The sequence below is a fragment of the Peromyscus californicus genome, unplaced genomic scaffold, assembly GCF_007827085.1.
Source record: "Peromyscus californicus insignis strain IS unplaced genomic scaffold, ASM782708v3 Scaffold_20__1_contigs__length_68692818, whole genome shotgun sequence".
Taxonomy (NCBI): Eukaryota; Metazoa; Chordata; class Mammalia; order Rodentia; family Cricetidae; genus Peromyscus; species Peromyscus californicus.
In genome coordinates this window covers 21,646,964-21,668,201 of record NW_026294503.1, presented here as the reverse complement: position 1 = coordinate 21,668,201, position 21,238 = coordinate 21,646,964, and the positions used below count along the sequence as shown (strand labels likewise).

At 41.6% G+C, this 21,238-nt stretch overlaps 1 protein-coding gene across 1 annotated transcript in view; it reads right to left on the bottom strand.

The window, feature by feature from the left end:
• Positions 1–16,219: 16,219 nt before the first annotated feature.
• The window catches only part of Col14a1 (collagen type XIV alpha 1 chain), a 208,091-nt gene continuing 203,072 nt past the window's right edge, over positions 16,220–21,238 (bottom strand). The window contains 2 exon segments of the mRNA XM_052747825.1: positions 16,220–19,555; positions 21,076–21,231. Of these exon segments, the coding sequence (XP_052603785.1) occupies positions 19,476–19,555; positions 21,076–21,231 (236 nt within the window). The 3' untranslated portion in view covers positions 16,220–19,475.

Sequence of the window (21,238 nt, the reverse complement as noted above, 5' to 3'; positions counted from 1 at the left end):
TATAAGGGTCTTTCCATCCAGCTGAAGGAAGTCTATGATGTGATATCTTTTCCATTGATAATAGCACCTGGTTTTATCTTTCATTCATTTAGTTCTTTATTGCCCAAGAACTCACTATTGAAAGACTACCTTATTCTGAATTTTGTTATCATTTGTATGATTCTTTAATCATGTGTGATGCTTTTTTGTAGCAGAGAGACCTCAGATAGCTCTTTGCCCAGCCATCATTTTATAAGGTGATAATCGATTTTATTTTTCCCAAATAGACCATAGATTAGAACTAATGGAAATATCTTTCTTATCTTTCTTTGGATGAGAAAGCCAAGTGCTTTAGTCATTTATACAATTGATTTTTTTATACTTCAATTTATCTATTAATCCTCAATCCAGAAGATCGACAATCATATGCACAAGGAAAATTCTGCAACAAAAAGCCAGATTTTTTTTTCTTGGTTTTTCGAGACAGGGTTTCTCTGTGTAGTTTTGGTGCCTGTCCTGGATCTCGTTCTGTAGACCAGGCTGGCCTTGAACTCACAGAGATCCACCTGGCTCTGCCTCCCGAGTGCTGGGATTAAAGGTGTGCACCACCACCACTGCCCAGCTCAAAAAGCCAGATTTTACAAATAGATTTAAGTATGTGTTCACTAAGATGAGTTTTACATCACTGTGTAATTTAGCAAAAATGCTACAGGAAAGAAGGATTGATCTAACAGAAGCTTCCCTCTTAGGACAGCGGCCTTCTGACAGTCGCAGCAAAACCATGAGAGTTGGAAGGGTGTAATGCCTCAAGATTAGCATTATCATCACTCAGGAATATACCAAGTGAAATACCAAATATAAACGTGATTAAAATTCCTAATTACGAAAGGATTTAAGAAACACAATGCAGGAAATGTTGAGTTACTTAGCCGGGTGGTCAGTAGTCAGTGGAGCTGATGGTCACCAGCATCTTTGAGTCTAGGTGATGTGTTCTCAGACAAAGTCGGCACATTTGATGTGAGAAATGTGAATTGAAAGCTCCGCTCCACTTGCGTAGACAGGAGTGGTTGGAAGTACCTGGATAGAGTTAGGAGTGGTTGGAAGTACCTAGAGAGAGTACTTTCCTCCCCTCAGAACAGTCTTCCGTGTGATATCCTTTTCCCTTTAGTTGATGAAACCATCTGGTGTTCCTTATCCTTCAAGGAAGACTACCTAATTCTGAGATTTTAGTTATCATATTTGAAAGACCTTTATACTGGTGAGTTTTCCTGTAATGGAGATGGCTTATATACTTCTTATTTACTTTTTTGGTTGCCAAGTCCTTATTTTATATTTTTTTGGGATGCCAAGTATTTTTTTTATAAGGAGATAAAGGATGTTTTCCAAAGGGGCTAAATCTTAGAAGAAAGCCAAAGCTGTAGTTAATTGTCAATATTTTAAATAGATTTAAATATTTATCCATTAAAATTAGTTCCATGATCATTATTTAATTTGGTAGGAATGTTCCAAGTAGGAAAAATTCTCATTAGAACATTATCCCTAATGGTAAGGCAGTGGGTATCTAACAAGCAAGGATTTTCTTAATGGAAAACACATATAAGATATATAAAAACCTAATCACAAGTTTGAAATGTCTCATTTAATAAGAGGAAAACGCCCTTGTTTTTCTAAGCCATTTTTAATATATTACTAAGTATCAGTATTTTAAAAAACTTTATTATAAACAGAATCAAGCAGTTTTATCTCAAGATACAGAATTTTGGCCTTAAAATTTTTAATAACTTTTGTATTATAAACAATTTATCAGTTATAATCCTACCCACTTCCCTTATGTTTAGTGCTTACACTCTTTCTATGGCATTTTGATCCCCTAACGTTTGCATCCAGCTCCATTTTGGAATAATTTCTCTTAGCATCCAAGGTCTTTTTGCAGTCAGAAGCATTTTCCCTTTCTTCGTCTTTCTTTTACCAAAGTTATATTGCGTAACTCTGAATTTCGTATCTTTTTTAACTCATTAGTTTTTTCCTTATCTTTATTATTGCTACTTTTATAGAACGTAGAAGACATGTCAAAGATAATTTTAAATGAAAACATATGAAATAAAATTTAATTAATATATATGTATTATGTTTAACTTAGAACCTATTTTGGAAAAGAATCCTTATCAAGATCTGTGTATGTAACATTAGAAGTCATTGTGTAGTGAAACCTTTATCTTAAGACTCTACTGATCCTGCTATTGCCTCTGTACTTATAAACAAAAACTGGGTCAAAACTTGATTGAGGTTTCCTGAGTTAACCAAGACCCTATGGAATTTACTAAATCAATTGAAATCACTCTACTTTATGTACAAAGCACTATCTATGACTTCCATTAGAAATGTCCACTTGTAAGAGTATTCCCCTCTTCTGCCAGTTCCTAAAACTGGTTGGACAGATGGCCCAGCAGTTAAGAGCACTTTCTGCTCTAGGACTGGAATTCAAGTCCTGGCATTCAGGCCAGTTCCTGAAAGAGTCCCACTTACCTGGCCCCAACAGACTCAGCCACCTGGAAGGTGCTGGATAAAGCTGGGTTGGAGCAGGAGGACCTCACTCTGTGCCTCCTAAATGAACAGAGTGACTGCTGTCAGCCGGTCATCCCACTGTCTCGGCTTCAACCAAGACTTAGCAGGAAACTCCAGAAAATGCTCCATCACAAAGCAGCCCCTTGTAGATAATTGTCCCGTGGCCTTGCTTTTCTAATTCTTACTCTAATGAGATAACTGCTTGGAACTACAGCTGGAGAAGCTGCAAAGTAACCTTTCCTGCTCTAGGTGAACTGTAGCACATGGTGGCCTAGAGAATGCTAGCCATAGAGTAATGCTGCCATCTTTAAAGGTGGTTGGAGAGTAGAGTTGGGGTTTTGTTTGTTTGGGTTTTGTTTTGTAAGATATAACAGATGAACTAAGTTTAAAACAAAACAAAACAACAAAATCCCTACAGCGCTTTCTGCCCTTCATCTCTGCCCTTCCGAGCTGGAGCTAGACTCTCATTCTGCATGTGCCTCTTCTCTCTATGCTACAGTTGACCGAATTGTTTAACCACCTTCTCCGTAGAAGAGGGGCTTAGAACCACATTCAGCCAGGAGCAATGCTAAGTGTCAGGACTCCCAAGGCAAAAATCCCCTCTGTGGAACAAGTAGTGAGATCGAGACCTGCAGAGCTTAGAAGACACAGAGGGATTTTCAGCCAAGCTGTGCAGAGTGGAATCTGAACTGGATAGAACCCTTATTTAAGAGAGTATCAGCTTTCCAAGACAGACATTAAGGCTTCATGTCAACGTAAGTATGAGCATTTGCAGAAAGATAGCATTTCTCTAGTCTGCCCAAGACATCTGGACAGAGAGGGCCAAGTAGTTTTGCAGCCTTGCTGCTGTTTGGGGCTTCACCTTGGAAGAATGTGAATCTGAGATGGGCACAGTAAAGCAGATGGTCAGCTCCAGCTGAGGGCCAGTTTTTAGTAGGCTCACAGCCAGCAAGTTTCACTGTGTGTTTTTTACGTGAAGGAAGCATTAGTAGGGCCCCTGAAGAGACAAGCATTTGTAACCAGGCCATTTGGATGACAAGGAGCTCTTTGATTTCCAACGACCCTGATTTAACTCTGCCTTGGCTCCCTTCAAGCTTCACTTCCAAAGTGAATTCCTACCAAACCCTCACAGACAGCGGCTTTGAGAAGATGGTTGTGTTGTGGGGGTACACCTGTGCTTTCCAGGCCGCTGGAACTGTGCTCCAGCACCTCAGACTGCTTTAGATCCTTGCAAATGGATGCTTTGAGATTGTGATGCCACTTGGCTTCTTCTGCAGCAATCACAAAACTGAAAGGAGTCTGTGCAGCTCTTCAGAGGGAATTCAAATTCACATAATCCAAATCAAATATTTGGATAACTTGTTAAAACAATATTACCAGCGATTTTTCCCATTAGTGCACTGTTAGCCGCATGCTGTGTAGGCAGAGCCAGTGAACCATGGAGAAATGTGAATGCACGTATTCGGAAAGCTGACCTAGAAGTCTGAACTCGGGAAGTGCTGAGTAAGCAGCGCCTTTCCAGTCTGTACTAACTGTGCTACCTTGCCACTCAGTCATTTAGGCAACATTTGTGTCCCAGCACTCGGTACCCAGGGCAGTTTGTAACTGCCTGAAATGCATATGTAAGTGAAATAATTTCTGCTGTGGACCTCACTCCAATGAAGAAAGGCAGTTAAAATAAAATCTTAATATGGAAGTTAAACCTAAGTTATACACAGTTACATAGTAGACTTTCAATGTGAGATTCCCTCAGCTGTTACCACTGTAACCCTACACAACCCAAAACAATAACCCAAAACAAATTTTTTTTTATTTATGTATACATGAGAGACAGATGGAGTTCTACTGATTGCAGCTAGGCTTAGTGGGGCACTCCTGCACCATTTAGATCCAAGTCTTGTCCACGTGCATCAGTCTCAGGGAAGGCAGGAAGGGAAATGTGCAAGCTTGGTGGACAAGCTTATCAGATCTCTGCTGTGTTGTGTGTACTAACACCCATTGGCTGCTGTGAGTCAAAGTCATGGGCTTGGGAGGTCTTCTCATAGGATGAAAGGGATGCAGAGGGGTGGATATTTTTATATTTAATTTACCTAAAATGAAATGAGAAGAGGGCTAAGAGGCATCAGAAGTGTCACAAGTAGGGCATATTGCAATACAGGAAACCATTTAAGGAAGGACATTATCTGGGAAAAGAAGATCGGAGGCGTACAGGAATGGCTAATGCAAGCACCCAACGTCTTCCGAGAACAGGGGTTAAAATGACCAGCCACGAGGCAAGTAACGGAGCAGAGTTTAGATAAGGAGTGTTGGAAAGCGCTGTAAGAGCTTTGAGGCTTTGAAAGGACAAGACAGGACTCATCTTGGAAAGATTATAATGGCTGAAGGATCAATAATTGACTATAGGAAGGCAAAGACAGAAGCAGAGGGACTAGTCACATGAAAGGACTTGGGCTGAGGTAACAGCAGAGGTAGGGGAGAAGAGGCTGGATTGTCTATGTTAGGTTAGCCCAGTACGATTTGGTAATAGGGAAGATAAAACGACTCCACGTCGATGTACATTCACCCTCTCAGTAACCCAAAGCTCACCTAGAGCTTTCCTTGCCACCATATACCATTAAGAGGAAAGAAGGAAGAGGAGGAAGCAGCTGGGTCAGGCCATACTCACAGAGAGCCAAGCGAGGTAAAGCAGGATCTCCCCACGTCCGGCCTTGCACACTGTGTACTGTACCTGAGTTTGAAGTCTTTCCCACTCCAAATCCTGGAGAAAGCTGGGCAGCATCAGGTGCAGCCAGAGGTCAAAGGCCACAGCCTTAGCCACTTACCTGAAAGTGGCCTGTGAATATTATCAGCTTTGAGTTGGCACCATACAGAGATGGACTGTATACTGCAACTTAATAAAGATGTGTGTATGTGTGTTTGTGTCTATGTGGTGTGTGTGTGTGTGTTTCTATGTGGTATGTATGTGTGTCTCTGTGTGGTGTCTGTATCTGTGTGGTCTGTGTATGGCGTGTGTGTGTGTGTGTGTGTGTGTGTGTGTGTAGTATACCAATACAAATCTATCCGTGTTGCCAGTCCTAACAAAGTAAACAGCAGAAATATTGTCTGCACTTCTCCAATGCACACATTCTTCTATAAGTACTACAGGGAATAGAAGAAGAGAAACTTCTGCCCTCAAAGAGGGTTCCCAATGCACATAGGACTAATGACTTGAAAACAAAGTGTCAAAGTTTAAAGTAAGCACCACTGGATTATGAGAACGAATATTAGCAGCAGTTCTGTGACCCAGATCCACCACTGCTGAAAGAACCTGATACTGTGTGGTGACAATGAGAGCTCTATTGAAAGAATTTGTAAGGCATTATACTGTGGGATGGTCTGTATGTCAAATGTGTTGCTGATTGGTCAATAAATAAATCACTGATTGGCCATTGGCTAGGCAGGAAGTATAGGCGGGACAAGGAGGAGAATAGAGCTGGGAAGTGGAAGGCTGAGGGGGAGACACTGCCAGCCGCCATCAGGACAAGGAAGATGTAAAGTACCGGTAAGCCACAAGCCACGTGGCAAGGTATAGATTAATAGAAATGGATTAATTTAAGCTATAAGAACAGTTAGCAAGAAGCCTGCCACGGCCATACAGTTTGTAACCAATATAAGTCTCTGTGTTTACTTGATCGGGTTTGAGCGGCTTGGGACTGGCGGGTGAGAGAGATTTGTCCTGACTGTGGGCCAGGTAGGAAAACTTTAACAACAGCATTATGTGAATTATTATGGAAGAAAATTGAGGGTGGGAAAAATGGAATGAACAGAAATGCTGAGGAAGGTCTCTGAGGCCCTGTCTGCCTCAGATTTACAAGATAAAGTGCTGGGGCCTCATTTTAGAGTACTTTTTAAAGTGCTAGAAAAACTAAAACTGTGCCCTTTGGTTTTGAATGTTTATTAATGACAAGTCAAGCTTAGTTCATAAGCTATTTTGGAGATTCTCAGTTCCTGATGTCACAGCATACACAAACATGTCCATGGGTCAATCTGTTACATAGTAGGTGGAGGACCCCTGGGAAACTCAGCCAAGTCCTCTGCCTTCTGATGTTCTCTTGTTTCACTGAGAGGGACGTCTCAGTCCCTGTCACAAGCTCTTCTCCTCTTCTTGTCCCTTAAATGCCATGCTCTCTGAGGTTCTGCTCTGGTACCTCCATAGACTCTCCTTGGTCAGTCACCTCTACATAGACATGATCTGCTCTTAGCATGTCATGAAGTCTGTACCTTCAGATCTGTACAAGCCTACTCTCCTGAGATGCAGGCTTGCCTCTCTACCAGACTTTTCTAGCCGAATATTTCTTGAGCCTCTCAAATAAAGTATTGTATGAGAAATTTGCCTCCATCTGTGTCTTCTGTTTATCATTTGCAGCAGTCAGAAATGTGGAATACTTATTAAATTGACTCTTCATGTAGAATTTGCCGTGTCCAAAGTTAAAAGTCGTCTGTTGCTGATAACAAGTCGCCATGAGCTTAGCATCTTAAAGCAACACACATTTACTATCTCTCCATTGTGGGCAGGTGCCTGAATGTGGTTATCAGAGTCCTTTAAGAGTCTATGAAAAAGTTATTCTTTGGGGGCAGAGTATCAGCCGAGTGATGGTTGTAGGACCCACGTAAGCTCATTCTGGTTGATTATAAAATCATTCTGGAGCACAAACATTCTATGCTATGATTCCACTCTTCTACATGTTTTTGGAGTCCTCTGTGTTCATTGCAAATGAAAAAGTGACAGACAGGTGAAAACCATGCCACACTTTTTAACTTCATTTTGAAACTACTTTGTTAGTAAGAACGCGTCTTGCAGCCAAAGAGAAGCAGCCTGGGAAGTGAGAACCTAATTTGTATCCCAAAGGCAGAGAAAATAGGTTTAGCTGTGTCCAGCTAGTCTCAGACATGTAACCACTAGGTTGTGCTTTACGACCTAGACATGGGAGTCTCTGTGAGAAGTTAGGGTGATGAGAACTCCAGATACATCGAGTTGAGGAAAGAACGCAAGGACACCAGCTGTAAAGCTGGCGTGTTTCTAGAACAGAGCAGGGGATGGTTTCCAAGCACGTCTGTGTGAGCCACAGTCAGTGCCTATCTGTGTAGCGCAAGTGTAAATTTGGGGCTGGAAATGTAGCTCAGTGGTAGCTTGGCCTCACCAGTCTAGAGTATGTGAGGCCCTGGGTTCAGTCTCTGACATCACAGAAATAACATGAATGTACGAGCGGCAGCCTTTCTATCAGCCAGCAATGTCCTTTTTCAGTTGTCTGGAAAAGTGGTAGCCAAAAGCACTAGCCTGTTTCCACACTGCCAACGTGCCGGGAGAATAGGCTGCCCAGTGAACTGCCAACTGTTTTCCCTCTCCAGCCTTGAAAGCCATCGTTAGCAGGTGTAGATGCAGTTCCCTCTGAAATCACCCTTGGATGTGGACGGTAGCTGTCTCAGAAAAGCGAACTTCCCCAATGCTGTGGAATAGCATTGCTATTTGCAGAGTGAGCATTTGAACTGTATCCAGCTTTGGAGCTCTTCTGTGGCTCCCAGTCTCCAGGGCTGGCCCTGTTAGATGGGAGATACACTCAAGTGGAATGGCCATAGATACTGTGGCTAGACTCCAGAAGTAGAGCAGGCACACAGTGACAGGGAGGCTGCGGTAGCCGCGCTTCAACTTGTCCTGCCCGAATTTGGTAACCAGAGGATTTATAAAAGGAACTTTATATGTGAAGTTCAATTCTGTCTGCCTCAAAACTTCCCGGTTCATAGGCCCGATGGAAAGGTATATATGAAAAAAAAAAAAAAGATAGGAAAAGACGATATGTGTGAATATTTGAAAAGCCTGATTTTCTTGACTAGGCAATAAAACACATTCAAATACCAGCAATTTTTTTTATAATGAAAGATGATTTGGTTACTAATGTATAGGACATCAATTTTAGAACAAAACCAGGATATAATCTTATTAAAATTCACTCATTTGGGGTCAGTTGACTGGTGAAAACTGAAGACAAATATGTTTATTATTTATACTTCTCTTTCTAACTTACTTGTTAGCTATACTTTAAAAAAACACTCAGTACTCAATTTTGAAAATATTAGAAAATATTTTAGAATATTTTTATTGTGTAAGTTTCATTATAAATATTTTAAGTTAGGTGAATAACATGCACTATTACTATATTGGTCATGTTTTTTTTTTAATCAACAAGAAAAGAAAAGGAATTAACAAGAACACCAAAGCACAGTTACTCATACTACCATATGTTTTTTATTACACAATAAAATACAAAGAAAAATCAAACCATCAGGACATTCGTAGGCATTGCCAAAGCTAACTATCCCACCAGTCCTGGCAGAGTCCTGAGCCTGCCGCCCCTCTCTGTGTTAAAGATATTGTTGTCCAGCATCTTTCTGAATATCAGTGGGTCATTTTTTTCTTTACTTAGTTCCTATTATAACGATACTAAAAAGAATACATTCTCTTGTGAAGTTGGGTTGCATTATGTCATCTTTCATGGTTTTTTTTTTCAAGAATGCCTAAGGTTCTGAGAGCACAAATCTTTTGCAACATATTTTTCAAGCAATACGGAAATAACTAAATATAATACATAAAGCATTTTTTAAAAAAGTATTTCACTCACAATCCCAAACTCAAGAGGTAATCACAGCCATTCAAGAAATAAGCAGTGCTGAACATATGGCATTTTTTAGTATTAATTTTTCAATATGAATAGGTGAAAAGAATAAGAAATAACATATTTCTCTAATGAAATTATCCAGCCAGATAAAGGAAAACCATTATAAGTATATTCATTGACTTATTTTTTGCTCGGGATGTCCTAAAAAGGATAGCAATTCTCGGGATGTCCTAAAAAGGATAGCAATTCTCTAAGTTGAGTTTGAACCCTTCCTTCCCTTAGTGTTTTCAGTACCACACCAAATTTGAATCGACAGCTATGCTTTCTTAAACCAAATATTTTGGTCGTATCTTGGAAACCTCCACTCTTCATTTGAATGTCACTTCTTGGTGAGGACAGGCCCCAAGAGATTAAGCTCGGGCTGGCTGTCAGAGCCTAAAGGAGTCATCCCTTTCACCCTCTGCTAACAATCATGTACCTTCTCTGGAGAAAGCAGGAACTCACGGATAGCATTGTGATTGAACGGATTTCCTCCCCTTCCTCACATTACTGTCTCTTTCTGAAATTACCAGTCACCCAGTTTCTCAGACTTGAAATCCGGAATCCATGCTTGCCTTTTGCATATCTCTACCCCATATCCCATCAGGTATCTCGTTCTACCCATAATCCCTCTTCTATTGTCTGCTTGTGGCCTCAGCCCTGCACTGCTGCTGTCTACTCCCTTATCAGTGAACTATAGTAGCAGGCAGCATAGTGTATAGAGAGAAGGACTCATAAACTGTGGAAATAAATCAATCACAATTAAAATCCCCACTTTGCCTCTTGTTTCTACATAGATTCACCTGCGCTCCTTGCTTTCTGTATCCTAACACTTTAAATGAAGGGAATGCTTACCTTGATATCTGGAAATCAACCTACTGCAATGTGCCCACAATCTAAGTTCACTTTGGAGTTCTTCACTGAATGTTCCTCCCCACCCAAGTCCATCTTATACATGTGTCAAAACTGCTCCAAAGTAATAGTTCCAATTAGTCAGTTCACTCCTTGGCTTAAAATCACCCATTGACAGAATTCTTGTTGCCCTTAGGTAAAAATCTGAACATTTTAGCATAGACTAGAACACCTTCCAGAATCTGGTTGTGGTGGTTTGACTAAAAATGGCTCCATAGGCCCATAGGGAGTGGCACTATTAGGAGTGTCCTTGTTGGAGTAGGTGTGGCTTTGTTGGAGGAAGTGTGTTTCTTGGAGGTGGGCTTTGAGGTCTCAGGAGCTCAAGTCTGGAGAGTGTATCTCTGTCACTTCCTTCTGCTTGCAGATCCAGATGTAGAACTCTCAGCCAACTCTCCAGCACCATGTCTGCCTTCACGCCGCCATACTTCCTGTCATGACAATAGTGGACTAAAACTCTGAAATGTAAGCCAGCCCCCAATTAAATGTTTTCCTTTATAAGAGTTGCTGTAGCCATGGTGTCTCTTCACAGCAATAGAAACTCTAAGACACTGGTCCAAGCTGTCTTCTCTACTTCCCTTAGAATAACAAATCAAAGGCTTCCTGTGACGTAATTCTTGTCTTGTTCCTTAGCACCCTAACATGCCCGAACCCATGGCAGATGTTAATGAAAAGTTTGGTGGCTGGAATTTGCATGCGTGAAGAGAGGAATACATGCACAGGTGACTGAATAAACTTGAGGGAAGGTAAGATTCAAATGTTTCCCTCACATCCTGACATGTTTAATAAATCTGAATTTGCAAGCTGCTATAGAAGCTGACCTTTCATTTCTTGTCTCCTCCCTATATTTTCTGCCTTATGTCTAAAGAAAAATTTTCCCGCTTTAAGTAGAGGGTGTGGTCTGGCTCATATTTTGGACGAATGTATCCCAGAATGAGATGCTTCTGAGAAATATTCCACATATTTATGGAGCCGTTTTCAGGTGACAAATAGTCTGAGATGTGTTAACGGTTGTACACGGTATGGGAGATCAGATGTTAAAAGTTGCCTAGAAAATGGGAATCTGTTACTGTGAATACAAAGAAGGTTCAGAGATACCTTCGTATGAGAAAGAGAACCTCAGGTGGGCATTGAGTGTGGGTCTATGCAGGTCATTTATCCCTCAGGTGAGGCCAGAGGGCTTCCTAATGGCAAGCATAGTATGTGAAAGATACAGAATAAAGGGAGAAAATGGATGAAGAATTTGCAATGGTTTCACTGTAGCTGTTATTGCAAAATCTTTGATTGAGAGGCACATTCCTGTTGCTTTTAAATGATTTCATTATTATTATTATTATTTATATCCCAACCAAAGTTTCCCCTCCCTGTCTGCTCCCAGTTCCCACCACCACCACCACCTTCCCTCTGCCCCCTACCCATCCACTCTTCTCCATTTCTCTTCATAAAAGGGCATCCCTTCCGTGGTTATCAACCAAACATGACCTATCAAGTTGCAGTAAGACTAAGCACCTCCCCTCTTTACCAAGGTTGGACAAAGGAACCCAGTATGAGGAATAGGGTCCCAAAAGCCAACAAAAGAGTAAGAGACAGCCCCTGCTCCCACTGTTAGGATTCCCACAAGAAGACCAAGCTATACAACTATAACATACGTGCAAAGTCCCCAGGTCAGTCCCCTGCAGGCTCCATGGTTATCAGTTCGGTGTCTTTGAGCCCCTATGAGCACAGGTTAGTTGATACTATGGGTTTCTGTGGTGTCCTTGACTCCTCTGGCATACCTACAATCTGTCCACCCCTTCTTCCACAGGATTCTCTGAGCTCAGCCTGGTTTGGCTGTGGGTCTCTGTATCTGTTTCCATCAGTTGCTGGATGAAGCCTGTCTGATGACAATGAGACTAGGCACCAATCTATGAGTACAGCAGCATGTCATTAGGCACCATTACAGTGAACAGTTTTTTCATTAATTTTTTACCCAGTCATGCTTGGTTCTATCCTAGGTCTCTGGGCTATCCAGCCTCTGGGTCCTGGCACTCCAGGCAATATCAGAGGTGGGCTCTCTCCCATAGCATAGGTCTCAGGCTGGACCAGTCATTGGTTGGCCACTCCCATAATTTCTGCACCACATTTACTCCAGCACATCTTGTAGGCAGGACAAATTTTAGGTCAACAGTTAGGTGGTTGGTTGGGTTGATGTCCCAGTCCCTCCACTGGTTACAGGAGATGTCCAGTCCAGGTTACATATCCTCTATTGCTAGGAATCTTAGCTGGGGTCACCCTTGTAGATTCCTGTGAGTTTCCATTGCACTGGGTTTCTACCTCACCTTGAAATATTCCCCTTTCCCAGTCTACTCTTCCAATACTGCCCGCCTCCATACTCCCCACATGTGATCTCTCCTGCTCCCATCCCCACCCACCCCCAGTCTACCCATGAAATCTATTCTTCTTCCTTCTCAGGGGGGTTCCAAGCATCTCTCTGAGCCCTGCTTGTTACTTGGCTTCTCTAGATCTGTGGATTATAGCATGGTTAGCCTTTATTTTACAGCTAATATCCACTTATAAGTGAATACATATTATATTTGTCTTGCTTGGTCTGGGTTACCTCATTTGAGATGATTTTTTTCTAGTTCCATTCATTTGCCTGAAATTTTCATAATGTCATTGTTTTCAACAGTTGAGTAATACTCCATTGTGTAAATATGCCACACTTTCTGTATCCATTCTTTGATTGAGGGACATCTAGGTTGTTTCCAGTTTCTATTTCTATTATGAATAAAGCTGGTATGAACATAAATGAGCAAGTGTCTTTGTGGTATGATGGAGCATCCTTTGGTTATATGCCCAAGAGTGGTATCGATTGGATCTTGAGGTGGATTGATTCCCAATTTTCTGAGAAACCACCATATTAATTTCCAAAGTAGCTGTACAAGTTTGCACTCCCACCAGCAATGGAGTATTCTGCTTGCTCCACATCCTCTCCAGCATGAGCTATCACTTGTGTTTTTGATCTTGGCCATTCTGACAGGTGTAAGATGGAATCTCAGAGTCCCTTTGATTTGCATTTCCCTGATGGCTAAGGGTGTTGAACATTCCTTGAAGTGTTTCTTGGCCATTTGAGATTCCTGTGTTGAGAATTCTGTTTATATCTACACCCCATTTTTTAATTGACTTATTTGGTTTTTGATGTCTAGTTTAATTTCTTTATATATTTTGGAAATCAGCCCTGTCAGATGCAGGTTGGTGAAGGTGTAGGCTGCTGTTTGTCCTATTGACAGTGTCCTTCACCTTACAGAAGGTTTTCAGTTTCCTGAGGTCCCATTTATTAATTGTTGATCTTAGTGCCAGTGCTAGTGCCAGTGTTCTGTTTGGGAAGTTGTCTCCTGTGCCAATGCATTCAAGGCTATTTTCCACTTTCTCTTCTGTCAGGTTCATTGTATCTAGATTCATGTGGAGGTCCTTGATCCACTTGGATTTGAGTTTTGTACAGGGTGATAAATATGGATCTATTTGCATTCTTCTACATGCCAACACCCAATTAGACCAGCACCATTTGCTGAAAATGCTTTTATTTTTCATTGTGTGGTTTCTGGAGTTATGTCTGGGTCTTCAATTTAATTCCATTGATCCACCTGTCTGTTTCTATGCCAATACCATTTGGTTTTTATTACTATAGCTCTGTAGTAGAGCTTGAAATGGGGGATGGTGATAGAGAGTTGCATTTCAATATAAGCAAGAATAATTATGAATAATCAAAGTTGGATAATTTGTGTCAGCAAAAATGAAAGTGAGAAATTCCCCTAAGTGATAACGTGTATTCTTCCTATCTTTCCACATAGCTTTCAGCCTGCATGCTGATAAATCTTAAATGTTTATCTCTGATCTTGATTTCTGTCCCAAGCTTAAACTTGCTTACTTAACACCTGACAACTCAAATTTGTCTCCTAAAATGAACTCTTCCGTTTCTCTGCTTCAAATCTTTAATTCTCAGATGGACAAAGTTATCTCACTTACTTTGTTGTTTATGCCAGTATTGGGCTAGGATACACTGACTTTCTTCATCTCCACTCATGTTGATTAGTGAGCCACTGATTCCAACAGCTTGAATGGCCCTCTGTTGTCTGTCAGTGGCCACTACCATGTTTGAAGTATTGTTTTCTTGTTTGCTCTGATCCCCTCCAATCCATTCTTCACCACAGGATAGTTTCAAACTGATACATCTCAAGTGGTTGCCTACTCAATGCCTGTGGTCCTTGACTGTGGGGTGGGTGGGGGGGGGCAGGGAGGGCAGAGCACACATCAGTTCTCGACTCAGACAGCTGAATGGGACTCTTTGGGAACTCTCCAGAGTCTTGGAATCTTTGAATTACTGGGTTCCACTTCCACTCTTCTTTGCCATTTTAAGAATTATCAACCCACAAAGCCAAGTAATGTCTGCAAGTTACAAGGGCATCATATCTTCTGGAGAATGCTTGCATTTAAATTCTATCTGTGGGTCTTTGGGTAATTAAGTTAGTTTTTATGTGCTCTGCATCTTCATTGGGAAAACCAAGATGCATGTGAACTAGCTTTCAGGTTTCCATGAGGTTCAAATAAACTACAGTTGAAGTGGCAGCCTTTAGCACACCTTACCAACCATCCTGGTTCTCTTCTGCTTTGTTGGCCAATAGTTGTACTTCACCCCATCACTGAAAAATGATCACCTGATTGTTTTAAGTCAATGGCACACAAGCACAAACAATGTGCATCACTTCCAACAGAAGCTTAGAAAGAGGAGTCTAAATGCCCTCTTTTCTGCTGCCACAACAACCGCAGAAGGGCATGTTGAGACTAGGAATGTCTAATATAGAAGCAGTGCAGAATCCTAGATCAAGATATGCCAAGCAGCTGCCCTGAATATGTAAGAAAGAAATAACTGTTTATCGTTCTAAGCTCCCACACTACTTTCCTTCTTTGCCATTAAAATATATCATCACACAAAATACAGTAGTAGAGTAAAAGTGTATATCTGCTGGCAGAATGCCAAGATTTGAACTGACACTGTGTGTGTTGGGTTTTTAACTAATTTCTTTGCGCCTAACCCAACTTAACTTCACAGTGCATACAATGTTCTTGGGGTAGGCCTTTACTGACAGCTCAGAACACAATCTTAATGACAGCTTCAGAACTAAAGTCCAGCAACGTGGCCAATGGAGGAGCTATTTGCCTTATATCAACTTAAAACACACAGAAGACCATGTAGTTTTGCCTTTGGCAATGTCTTGACTGATTCTAGTGGGATTCAATTTCAAATCTAAGTCATTAATTGCATACTTTGGTCTCCAGGTTTATCTTGTTCCTTCTTCCATTCACTCTCCTATCAACTGGCCTCCTCTCGTGTAACAATGGCTTCCCGGCAGGGCACTGAGCTCTGGGCTTCCATGCTCCTCCAGCATTCAGCTTGTCTGCATTTCTCCACTAAATGGTCAGAGGCATCTTAGGTCCACCCAATTGGAAGCATTTGCTTCTACATTACTCCCTTTCTTACTCCTGTCTCGGCACTTTTTCTGTCTCCATGTCACTTAGGAGTTTTAATTAATTTGCTGGTCTACTCGTGCATTTTTGTTCTTTCTCCATAAGGAAGGAACGGAAGCTTCATGAGGACATAGTGTACATCTCTCGTGTTCTTGTTTTCATCCTCAACTAAAACAGCAATGTTAGGCATGGAAAAACAAACCAGAAAGAAAAGGCAAAGAAGAAAGAGGGAACGAGGTCATCCTAGAATTAGAGTCTTTCTGAGATAAAAATAGTATATCCTAAAATGACTATTCTCAAAAGAAACAGAAATTCTAATAAACGTGATGAAAATTCTGAGGAGTAATGTTTCTTCTCGTGATAGGATGGCTGTTCTATTACTTTCAGAAAATGCCCTCCATCTATACAGAGAGAAGTACATTCCTGCCAAGACAAGTTAGTCAGTAAAAATGCTCTTGAGCATCAGCTTATATTACAGGCAATGTATTATAAACACACAAATCCCGAATCTGAGTTACACATTTTTTTTTTTTTTTTTTTTTTTTTTTTTTTTTTTTTTTTTGGTTTTTCGAGACAGGGTTTCTCTGTGTAGCTTTGCGCCTTTTCCTGGAACTCACTTGGTAGCCCAGGCTGGCCTCGAACTCACAGAGATCCGCCTGGCTCTGCCTCCCGAGTGCTGGGATTAAAGGCGTGCGCCACCACCGCCCGGCGAGTTACACATTTTATTCTGAACATTTCACTCAATATAAAGCTGATATACTGGGTCCAAGCGGTGACACACGCTAAGCAAATGAGACTTGCTGTTGCTTACATAAGCGGATTCAGATCACCAAGCAAAATCAAAGCCAAGAATGGCGAGAATGGATTGGAGCCTCTAATGGTTTCATCATCCATAAAAACTGGGTCTTTGCAGTGACACTGTATTAGACATTTGTTCTCACCTAACTCATCTAAAACATACAGAACATCCATCTTGATAGTTGCCATTTAATGTCCCAGACTGAGAAACCTGAAAGAGAACTGTCATGGAGCAATGTGTCACCTTCCCAGTTACATAAGTTGGAGGAGTTCTCCCACGGGATTCTAGGTCAGACTATGTGGATTTACTGTGTGCTATCAAGCATTCCTCTTCCTCACTGGTCCTATTTTTCTGCAGTAAATTTCAGCTAGGGCTTAAAGATGGATATAGGCTACTTGCTCACTTAACATCTTCCTTTATACCAGAAAGCTATTTGCCTGGGTCCTCAGAGGCACACACATAAAGCTGCTGTTGAATCCTTTGTTATTAAGGAGATTTCTTCTCTCTAGTGACAGAAACCAAAGGAAGTGATGGGGTTCTCAGGAGGACAGAGGGTAAGAAAATGTTGTGACCGAACAAACACTCTGCTTCTCACGAGCTTTTTCCTGATCCAGACAGAACCTACATTTGGTTGTAAATGAAGACACGTAGCCGGAAATTTCTCCGGTCCCACTCAGCCCCAAGGTTGGGATGAATATCTTCCACTGGTGGTCCCGCAGCTGCTTATAAAATAATTATTCTGAGGCATGATATTAATTACAAACTTTATGGCTTATGGCTCAAGCTTCTTGCTAGCTAGCTCTTATAACTGAATTCAACCCATCTCTATTAATCTATGTATTGACATGTGTTCCATGGCTTTACCTGTTACATGTCACTCCTTAGGTGGCAGGCTGGTGTCTTCCCTGACTCCGCCCTTCTTCTCTCTCTCGTCTCTGCTTGGATTTTCTACCTGCCTCTAAGCTTCCTTGCCACAGGCCAAAGCTGCTTTCTTTATTAGCCAGTGGGAGCAACACATATATTCACAGCTTACAGAAAGACATCTCACAGTGTACAGAAAGACATCCCACAGCAAAGACATCCAGCTTTCTTAAAATGGTTGTTAGCAGGGTCAGGCAACTCACAGAAAGATATGGTTTTCTTTCCTAATTTCAACCAGCAAATAGTAGAACTTGTGGTGGTTTGAAAGAAAATGGTCCCCAAAAGGAGTAGCACTATTAGGAGGCGTGGCCTTGCTGCAGTAGGTGTGGCCTTGTTGGAGGAAATGTGTCGCTGTGGAGGTGAGCTTTGAGATCTCATATATGCTCAAACCACATCCATCATCTCAGACCACTCCCTGCTGCCTGTGGGATCAAGATGTAGCTCCTTCTCTACTCTCAACTCCTTCTACAGCACCATGTCTGCCTGCCCCCTGCCATGCTCCCCACAATGAACATAATGGACTAAACCTCTGAAACTGCAAGCCGTCCAATTGAATGTTTTCCTTTGTAAGAGTTGCTGTGGTCCTGATGTGAAACTCTTACTAAGACAAAAATCAAATATTTTTTAATACTTTGATTTTCCTTCAAAAGAAGAAAAGAGAAGTTCTAATTTAAGGGCTAGAGTATGTGGGATTCAGTTTAATTTCTTCTTTACCATCTAGAGCAGATGTTCTCAACCAGTGGGTTGCAACCCCCTTTTTGGGGAGGGGGAGTTGAATAAACTTTTCACAGGGGTCACCTAAGACTATCAGAAGTGAATATAATAGTAGCAAAATTATGGTTATGAAGTAGCAATGAAAATAATTTTATAGATGGGGGTCAGCACAACATGAGAAAGTGTATTAAAGGGTTGCAACATTAGGAAGGTTGAGAACCACTATTCTAGAGGTTTTTAGGAATGTCTTAATACTAGAAGACAGAAGAGTTCTTTGGTCAATCACTATGTTATTGAGCAGAACTGGTACATTTATGGTGCTTTCGCTGCCTGGTAAATTATATGATATTAAAATGATGCCAGGCACTCTGTGTGAAGTCCATCAGTTCTGGTGGACTTTCTACTTTGAATTCAAGCTTTCTACTCCACTGAAGATGAAGGGATGAAGGAGTGACAGTTAGAAGCTTACCTATAGGACCAGAGCTGTTCCTTTTCAGGTGGACACTCAACTAAAACTACCAAAGTTGAAGGTGCCATTCAGAAGTACAATAAAAAGAATCCACACATATTGTTTTAAGTTTTTTATTTGCTTATAAAAAAGAATAAAAACAAGTCTTCAAAAACATATCTGCATTTACAAAGCAATCCCTGTAGTCAAGGGGAGGCAAGCCCCGAAACACACTGCTGGACAAATTATTCATTTAATAAAAAGGGTCTCTTTTGTATTGGAGTTGGTAGGAAGTCATTATTTTACATGGATCAAAAACTATTGGAAAACAATCTATTTTTTTAAATTATCAAATCCAAAAAGGCTATATTCTAGCTTTTATTTCTGAATACCCGCGAAACCAGTTACTGAGTGATCTAAGAATTGAACCAATTATTTTAAACAAAAAAAAGAGGTAGTTTCCTCAATGATGGTGGTATTTTAATTATCAGCAAGGTCATTGCCCTGGGTATGGGGTAAGTGACATTAACCATGAATCTCCATAGTCACTCTTTCATGACTGGGGCCCCAATTCCCTCCAATGCAGCCACACATCTCTTATATATTTTGTAAATTGAAATGATCTAACAGAGAAGAGATTCTGGGGTTCAACTTCTCCTTTTCAATTCTTCTCTCAGCACCCTTCTTTGGAAAAAGGCCGAATTATCTGGCATGCAATTAAAACAGCAAAGGGACAAAATTTCAACAGTGTCACAAAAAAAGGGATGGTTTAAAAATACAGTTTTTTAAAACAATAATTAATGATATCTATAGAGGAAATATCGGCTGATGACATGAGCCTTGCCTCCCCCTGCAAAGTAGCATACAAACCACATGACAACATTTTGTAAGTAAAGCTCCAGAAGAGGGCCCGCCACTGCTCTTCAAATGTCTCCTGAGGCCATCAGATGCTCAAGCTCCACAGATCCATGGCCTCCTGCTCATCCTGGACCGGTGTGAACTCAGGCTGATCCGGATGGGACACTAGAGAGGAAAAGTGGGGGTGGGGGCCTGATGGGACCCAGGAACCAGAAATGGATAATCTCTCCTGAGTCCTTAGAGACACAGATTTGGTCAGTAAACCACAAAGGTGCCCTGTGTGAGGAGAAAGCACTCACTGCCTAGCCCACTATGCTCCTTCCCCGTGAGGCTTCATAGTTAGTAAAAGGAGGAAAGGAAAGACAAACTAGAAAAAAAAAAATAATGTCGGAAAACTAGAATCGTGGCCACTTGCTTAAATATTGTACGTTTCATTTACAAAAGAAACCCTGAAATGAAGTAGAATCGTAAGAGAAAGTATAAAATTAAAAACCCAATCTTGTGTTACAAGCCCTTCACCAGGGGAGAGTGGGAAGAGGGTGATCAAGAGAAGAAGGAGAAGCAGAAGAGCCAGGAGGGAAGGTGCTCATCATCTTGTGTGGGATAGGAAAGAGAGACATACAGTTAAGGAACTGTTACAGAGCCTTGGTATAGAGGAGGTTGGGATCAAGTCTTGGTACACACAGAACTCCATTCAGACTGACTCGGGAAGTCAGTTTCTATCACAGTTGACCTATATTTCTTTGTTATGTTTTGATGCTATCACTACAACACGTTTGGTGCAAGGTAGGCAGAGGACTTGAACATGGTGAGGTGGGGAAGCAGTTGAGGCAAGAAAGAGGTGACAGGGTTACAGGCAGGAGCTTAGTAGTGGTGGTGAACTGGTTCTGTATCCATAGCCAGATGCCCAGGTCAATGCAACCAAAGTGCAAGACTGGCACCTCAGTGTTGGTAATCATTGTATGGGATGAGATCTTAGGGGACAGGGGACAGATTTGAGAGGACGAGGACAAGGAGGGAAAAGATGAACAGAGAAAAATACATCAACACAACTTTGACCAATTTCTTGGGCAACTAAGGTTAAATTTCTCTAAAAGCAGAAAAATTTCCATCCACTGACTAATCTATGCACTGACCTATAGCTCTCTTTGGACCTCTCGCATCGTGGTTCAAAAAGGCCCTAGGGTGAGCAGGAAGATTGTTTCATCTCTCAGATTCTCAGTCTAGCCCTTAGTGATGAAGCAAAGACAACATGGCTACTTTGATTCTTAAGATCTCCCTTGTCATCTGGTGGGCAGGATGTCCTCTAAAAGAATCGTGGTGGCCTTACTCATTATGGGGAAGGTCTAAAGTGAAAAGTGAAATTTCACAGGATGTCATGGCCACACCATGACAGGAACAGCATGGAGGATAATAAAATGTTCAACTATATGTGACAAATGACCCAGTAGGAGGCCAAGTCTATGTGGGTCACCATTTGGCAAATATTCTACCACTATGCTATATCCCCAGCCCTGGGGGATTTACATAGACTAGACAGAAAATTGCAGTCTACAGAAGATAACGCAAGGGAGTGAGGAGTCCAGGCTCTGCTACCCTCTCCTAACTGTTGATTTTCAACCCCTCCACAGGTTAGTAGTAACCACTGTATAACTCTGCAAAGCCCACAAGAGGCTGGTACTTACCTCCAACACCGTAGGCAGAACATGATGAGGGGTCACAATATCCAGGCTGGCCAGAAGGACCCTGTGGTCCAGGTACTCCGAGGTGGCCTGGGGGACCCCTTGGTCCAGGAGAGCCAGGTGGCCCTGGACTGCCAGGACGACTTTCTCCTGAAGGTCCTTTGAA